Source organism: Eptatretus burgeri, chromosome 10 (assembly GCF_056783735.1).
Source record: "Eptatretus burgeri isolate ZD-2024b chromosome 10, Ebu_testis_v1, whole genome shotgun sequence".
NCBI lineage: Eukaryota > Metazoa > Chordata > Myxini > Myxiniformes > Myxinidae > Eptatretus > Eptatretus burgeri.
This window is the reverse complement of record NC_140970.1, coordinates 22242878-22250377: the sequence shown is the minus strand read 5'-3', so window position 1 is coordinate 22250377 and position 7500 is coordinate 22242878. Positions and strand designations below refer to the sequence as shown.

General features: G+C 38.6%; 2 protein-coding genes across 4 annotated transcripts in view; both read right to left on the bottom strand.

The window, feature by feature from the left end:
• The window catches only part of LOC147018071 (fibulin-1-like), a 105446-nt gene extending 103324 nt beyond the window's left edge, over positions 1-2122 (bottom strand). For both annotated transcript variants that reach the window (XM_085897386.1, XM_085897387.1), the window contains exons 1-2: positions 1813-2122; positions 687-822 (exon numbers count right to left, since the gene is read on the bottom strand). In XM_085897386.1, the coding sequence (XP_085753512.1) occupies positions 687-822; positions 1813-1870 (194 nt within the window). In that variant the 5' untranslated portion in view covers positions 1871-2122. The remainder of the gene's footprint in view (positions 1-686; positions 823-1812) is intronic.
• Positions 2123-2464: 342 nt separating this feature from the next.
• Positions 2465-7500, bottom strand: part of LOC147018070 (structural maintenance of chromosomes protein 1A-like) — a 147138-nt gene continuing 142102 nt past the window's right edge. For both annotated transcript variants that reach the window (XM_085897384.1, XM_085897383.1), the window contains exon 27: positions 2465-3684. In XM_085897384.1, coding sequence (XP_085753510.1) covers positions 3589-3684 — 96 coding nt within the window. In that variant the 3' untranslated portion in view covers positions 2465-3588. The remainder of the gene's footprint in view (positions 3685-7500) is intronic.

Here is a 7500-nt window from a genome sequence, read left to right as displayed (position 1 = left end):
GAGCAAGGTGTGATTAAATGATGTACAATGCCAAGGTCAAGGCGACAGCATGAGCAGAATGATCCTTAGTTGGGTCGAGTTTGTGTTGTTTCATGTGCGGGGTAGAAACTGCAACGAAATGGAGATAATGTTACTCTGGAGGAGCGTGGGAAGGTTTGTTCAGATGGATGGTTCACAGGTTGTGGTTAGTTGAGCATTTTATTGTTGTGCTGTTGTTGCAAAGTGATGGTTGGTGATGAGATTGTGAATGTTTTTTTTTTTCTGAAATGCTGCGTTTAAAGGAAGAGGTGGCACATTTGAAAATATGTTGTTGTAGTAAGTTGCTGGTGAGATATTGTGTTTGAGGGGGACCTGTGTGATTGGACATGTGGTGACATGGAAGTTCTTGTGTTTGAGTGGCATAAATGAAGTGTGTGCCTCTGATGAGATCAGGTTGTTCTGTTGTTCTGAGCTTCTGCTGTTTGCTTTACAAAACTGTTCTGCTATTAAGATCAACCAACTGCGGGGGATTTGCTACATATTGGCAGCAACATCTGTACTGGTGTAAAGCTGATAGAATTCATCCACGTTCGCATTTAAACACCCACAGCATTATTTTCCTGACCAAATGCCTCCAAAACCTCAGGCGCGCTTAACAACAAATATCACACGAGCCATAAAAGGAAACATCAGAAAAACCAACCAACCTGCAAGCCCAATCAATAGTGTTATTCTGGAGCAGCTGTATACTATTGCAGTTGTCTTTATCCTTGGCCCAGCTTCGACCATAGTCACAGCAGTGCTGCAGAGAGTCCACTGGAGACGTCACCACAACAGTCATGCCTGGAATGTGACGGAAAAGAATGACAAAGCCCTCGATTCTGCAAGCTAATCTGCAAGTTTTGGGAGACCTTTCATGCTGAGAATCACAATAGGTTGCATTTCTTAGATAACATACAAGGGTATAAACACGGGCATTTTGGCTTTCATGGGTGGGAAATACATTTAAAAAAAGAGAGGTTTTGACCGTGTCCATTTACTTGAGTGTGCTTTAACCAGGCTGGAATTACATTTACAGTCAAAAGGTTGATATCGATTCGTTCACTGTCGCATAATTATCTTCTATATCCATTTTGGTCACTTGAAAAATGAAGGCACCATCAATTCATCTTGCTTCAAGGCTCAGTTCCAACATATAAAACACCGAGTGTTCTTCATCCAGGACTGGGCAGGTGTTGTGTGCCCTTTTGCACATGGTATTGGCACACGACGCCTGCACATTCCCGGATCGAGACCACTTGGAAATGGAAATAGCGGTCCTTGACTGGGCAGCAACAAGGATTGGCGGTACCTTAAATTTCAAATACAAACACGCACAATTAGTGTTGGTCAATGGAACGATCAGTTCAGTTACTGCAAGGCTTTTTCGAAGTTTTGTAAAGTAACCCACATCAGGTTCAGAACAACCTGCATTGTTCTGGTTTCAGCAGTCGAGCAGAATGTATGACCAGTCGAGAAAATGTACAGACACCAAAGTATAAAGTTCGCTTTGATCTTTGGCAATTTAAATGGATCTAACATCACAGCTTGGTGGAGTAGACTGCTCGGATACATGAAAAACTGACACTGCTCCATTCATTTCACATCGTACACATCGGAGAAGCAACATTACAATGAATCAGTAAAAAATAAATTTGGGTTGGGCTCCTATCTTGCCGATTCATTGTACAGAATAGAAAAGAAAAGATATAAGAATATGAAGGCACAAATGTAAGCATCTATTAATTTTTCACTGTTGAGCTGTACACCCCAACTTGAAGGACGGGAACGTACCTGTTAGGAGCAGCTGCAAGAAAGCAATTTCAAAACGATGTCGGAAATTCATTGACATTTTGATTGGCAATTTGGAAAGCAGAGTTTGTCGATTCAACAGAAGCTTATTCACCGAAGCAAGTAGAATGTCTGCCCAGATGCCTGTCCAGCTCGAAATCTGCTGAGGGCTCCCGCTGGCGAGATAGAAGAAAGAAAAGTGGAGATCAAAGTCAAAATAAACAAACAAAGCACTCTTTGGAGCTCACAGCCGTTCAATTGCAACTCGTTGGGCCGTAAGGAAATGTCTTCTGAAAAGGGCAAGGCTGCGCTCTTGGTATAAGTGGACAAGAAAATTCACGAGCGTGGCTTGCGGATAGCGTAATGCCTCGCATTCCAGCGCCAAAGTTTTGTTGTGGGTAAATCTTTCAAACAGCTGGGCAAAGTCACACAGAGAATGAGCAATTGAATTTCTAATGGAGGAAATTTATCGTATTTCCTTTCACTTCAAATACAAATGTTAGAAGCCCCAAACTAATGGCTCTACAATGTATACCAACCGAAAAACCATCACGTGTTCTCGCATACAACCCATTTCAAAGTTTTCTTTAATGCCTTTGTAAAAAGGAGTTCTGAGATGGAAGCTATAAGAAATTCATCACAGCAGTCCAGGTGATACAAGAAACAATGATTTATTCAGAGTATGTAAAGCACTACAAATAATAATGTTGAAAACTACAAAAAGAGAGCACCCGGGTTCAAAACACAGGAGCATAAAATGTGTGCATTCAAAACAAGAAGAAAGAAAATTCAAGAAAAACAAAATATTACCAAGAAATATTTCATCCATAGCTGTGAACATGATTACTGGATTTTACATTCTGTTGATCTTTACTATGAGAGCAGTTTACAAAAGCTAAAAATGCATATTTCATTTTTCTCTGACATTACTTTTTCAAACAGATTACGTGCATCGCTGGCGAGAGGCCATAAAGTGAAATGCAGCTGCACTGGACAGCACTACGCCAACAACAGGAAAACACGTGGTGCTGGAAGCCAGGGTCTGATCCTTTGAGAACCAACACCCACTAGGTCAACCTTGCACAACATTTTAAAAAGTGTTCTTCTTCTCCTGCGCAAATAAAATTAAGAACATTATAACATGCGACCAAACAAGGGTGACCAGGAGGCAAACCACCTTGTCGAGCATGATTGTTCATTGAACCTAACAGGCTCAATGATTGCCCACCCCACCCAATCCCCCCCCAACCCAGATCTATGCCTACCCCACTCCCCATTCCAGCCCCCAGGCAGTCACAAACAATGAGCTCAAATAAAAAATATCCATAACCTCAAAGACACCACGATGATAATTCATAAACAGCAGCATAAAGACAAATTACTGTGATATCATTATATCAGGATGCTGCCTTCCAAAATATCCAAAATGGAGGACCAAGGGAGCTTGGCAAGTGTAGATTTAGCTGGATAATCTCACAATATAAATGTGGCACCACTTCTGTAAGTCCAAATACAATGGCAAAAATACAACAAGCAGTGTCTTGCTTGGGAAGTCACTAATTTGACACCGAGGGCAAACACAAGAACAGAATAAGTTTTGACCACAGCAAAAATCTTCACAATTCAAATTCTGAAGGCTTGCCATGTCTCGCAAGTTGATATCGACGCCGGCACTGCTCACAACTCTCGGGCCCGAGCAAGGCGAATGCATGGAAAGATTTGTGATACATTCCCCGCATGCAAACAGCAAGGAGAGCAGATGAAAAAAAGGAACAAACTTCAGCACGGCATCCCAGGTTCCATCTCAGTCGGGCCGGGCTCAGGAAACTGAGTCAGGTCAAAGGTCAGCACTTTGCTGATGACACAATCTCCTTGCTGCAAAATAAATACAGTAATGACAAAAATAATAAAATTAAGCGACAGGATTGCTGCATTTGACAAGACAAACATGCTCACACAGAAATCAGCACTTACAACAAAAGCTAAAATTTGTTCACACCGATGTGAAAGTTTCATATATATATATATATATATATATATATATATATATATATATATATATATATATATATATATATATATATATATATATATATATATATATATATATATATATATATATATATATATATATATATATATATATATATATATATATATATATATATATATATATATATATGTATATATATATATATATATATATATATATATATATATATATGTATATATATATATATATATATATATATATATATATATATATATATATATATATATATATATATATATATATATATATATATATATATATATATATATATATATATATATATATATATATATATATATATGTATATATATGTATATATATATATATATATATATATATATATATATGTATGTATATGTATATATATATATATATATATATATATATATATATATATATATATATATATATATATATATATATGTATATATATATATATATATATATATATATATATATATATATATATATATATATATATATATATATATATATATATATATATATATATATATATATATATATATATATATATATATACATACTGTATATTTACACACAAGAAAAAATATAGATTAAAAACAGAAAGGGATGAAATCTCAAAAAACAACAACCAAACAAGGTAGGAATTGCACTACAATAAGACACAACAATCCTCTTGTGGTTTAACATCACACCCATTGTTTAAAAAAAATAACAACAACAAAATGCTGAATGTTTCTCATACATTTTGTTATTTTGGGAAGCATTAAATCCATCTATATTATTCAATTGTATTCATTCTTGTTTCATTTGATTTGGGGGATGGTTTGAATACGTACCGCTTTAGGAATGGTTCTGTCCAGTGTCCATCCCACCCCCCCCTGGTTTGGTTGAGTCCACATTTACCCTCAATTTATTTTCCTAATAAAACGATTAATGTTTTATATATTTTGTTATTTTTGGATGCATGCACTAGCCCAGAGGTAAAGTAACTTCCTCACGTTGGAATCACCATCATGACTTCAGCAGTTATTGAGTGAAGTTGGGCAACAATTTTAGATTCTTTTGAGAGTTGAAGCGCAAGAAGAAGTACAAATTGGTGTTTTAGCGATCTCCCGATGTGGTACTTTAGCGATGTATTCTGGTGTCTTTTTAAGTCGTGGTAGTTCAGAAAATGCTCAAGAATAAAAGGTATGGCTTTAAAATGCTTCTGACTTCACTCGACAGTAGTTTATAAGCCTATCATTATGTTCACATTTGAATGGGTGGCCATTTTTTTCCCCGTATCATCCCTCTATATGGAGTACTACCACATTCCATGATATTATAATCTTACAGGCAAAAGTACCCTTCCCCAGTGATTGTAAAAGTTTAAGTTAATCTCTCAATTTATATTATTTCATGAACTTTAAAAAGGTCAATTGTGTTGCACACTTGGTTTCATACAGAATGTCGGGGAGAGGAATACATGCATCTTGGGGTTTCCTTCCCTTTAGTGTACGTATTTTGTTCGTGGTGCCGAACCCAGCCCGTTCTCCAATGGCTACAATCTATGGTTTGCACTTCACACATCTGAACGATCATTCCGGTCGGCTACCAATCAAGTGGCTCTTTTTCAGTTGGTATCTGTGACTTCTGAATGGCGTTGCAGTGATCACATCAACAGTGTAACGTTTATGAAACTTGTATTTAAAATAAACAGATGCAAAGTCAAATGAGGAAGTTCACCATTACATACAATGGAATGTCCAACAACAATTCCCACATGGAGTTATTTCCGCCCAGCGTCTCTGTTCTACCGGCTCAACTCACGCATGTTCACCTTGTCCAACGTGACTGTTGAACGATTGAGTCCTGTCACGGTATACTCTCTCTCGTACGCTGGCCCGCCCAGGATGATTGAAGAGGTCAAAGGAATTATTTTTCGATACACAATTTAATGAGTTTTAATCAACCTGATGATAATCGGCTCCACAAATTAACAACCACTCTGGACATTAACACCTCGTTCACTCATCAGAGCTATATCGAGCACGGGGACGATCGAAACACACGGCTCGTCACCCATCTCTCTGCACCGCCCTATCGCAGGTTTATATAGTATCACAGAACAACCCCGTGCCTTCCAGCAAATGCAATTCCAGCCCATACTGGAAATTTCACCTGAGAATGTTTCAGTACCTTCACAAATTTCAGCAGGCAGTATATAGTACAATAGTGCCGTGTACAGTCAAAATTAGCTCACTACATCAAGCAGTTTATATTACAATTTACCGATCCGTGCAAAACGAAACTTATAATATGTAACCGTCAATTTTAATCGATCATTTACAGAACATTTACGAATGCTTAGAAATACCACAACATCTAGCTTTTAACTGACAAAGAAGTCCCACCTTGAAGAAAAGATTATTGCAAATACATTGTTGTTGTTCTTTTTTTTACAACAGTCAGCTAAATTGGAGGGCACAAAATAATCAAAAAGAACCAATCACAGTCGACTCATAGGATCAGCTCCCACATTCTCGGATTCCTTAATGGTTTGAATGCAGAACCAATAGTTCTGAAGGAACAATGCCCACCGCATTGTACTCGCACTGTCAATCTTACACTTCTGTATGTATGACAGGGGCTGATGATCAGTCGATGATAAACTCTCGTCCACAGATGTAGTTCTGGAATTTCTTCAGAGCAAACACGAGAGCGAGACAGACATTCACATTCTATCGCGGAGTCGTTCCTTTCCCGTGGCAGAAGTTTCTTGCCGGCATACATAACAGGAAAGACTCCTGTCCTCATACTCTTGCAACAACACTGCTCCAATTCCGACATCAGATGCATCCGCTTGCACGATGAATGATCTGGCAGGGTTGGGCATCCAGAGTACAGGGGCCTTGCAAAGAACGTTCTTGATCAGATTCAAATGCCCTCTGTTGGGGTGTCTCCCACAGAATGTGGTTGGGATGACCCTTTTTAGTGAGGTCAGTGAGGGCACAACTTAATGTGCGTACTTCGGTATGAACATCCTATAATACCCCGCCAAGCCCAGGAACAATCAAACCTGTCTTTTGGTCGTCGGTACTGGGGCGTTTCTGATGCAGGTGAGTTTCTCTTCCTCCACCTGTACCTGACCCTTTCCCACTGCCTTGCTGACAGATCTTTGCTGATGTTGACATCCTCGTGTGTCTCTCCATCAGCCCTGGGTCTCAATTCCAGAAAGTCTTCATTCGTCAAGACACATTCTTCATCGCACATCAAACTCTGGATCGATGATCACTATACCGGCCACATCCGGCTGTAAAGTGATATCAGCTGCTTTGTCAATTCTCTCTTAATTTGGTGGTCAGTGTCCTTTTCATCTGACAAGGTGGAGAGCTTGCTGTCAAACCTCGACTCAGATTCTGTAATTGGTCCAGACGGCATCAGCCCATGTGTCCTACAAACCTGCTCCTCTGCTCTTGCTCACCCTCTGTCTGTTCTATTCACCCTCTCTTTTGCTCAAGGTCATCTGCCATCTCCTTGTAAAATCAGCAAACACTACTGCCCTGCATTAAAAAGGTGCAAAAACAGATCAAACAGCCTTCTCCCAATCATCAACAAGGTAATGGAATCCATCATCGCTTCAGATATTAAATCCTTCCTCTTCTCCAATGGAT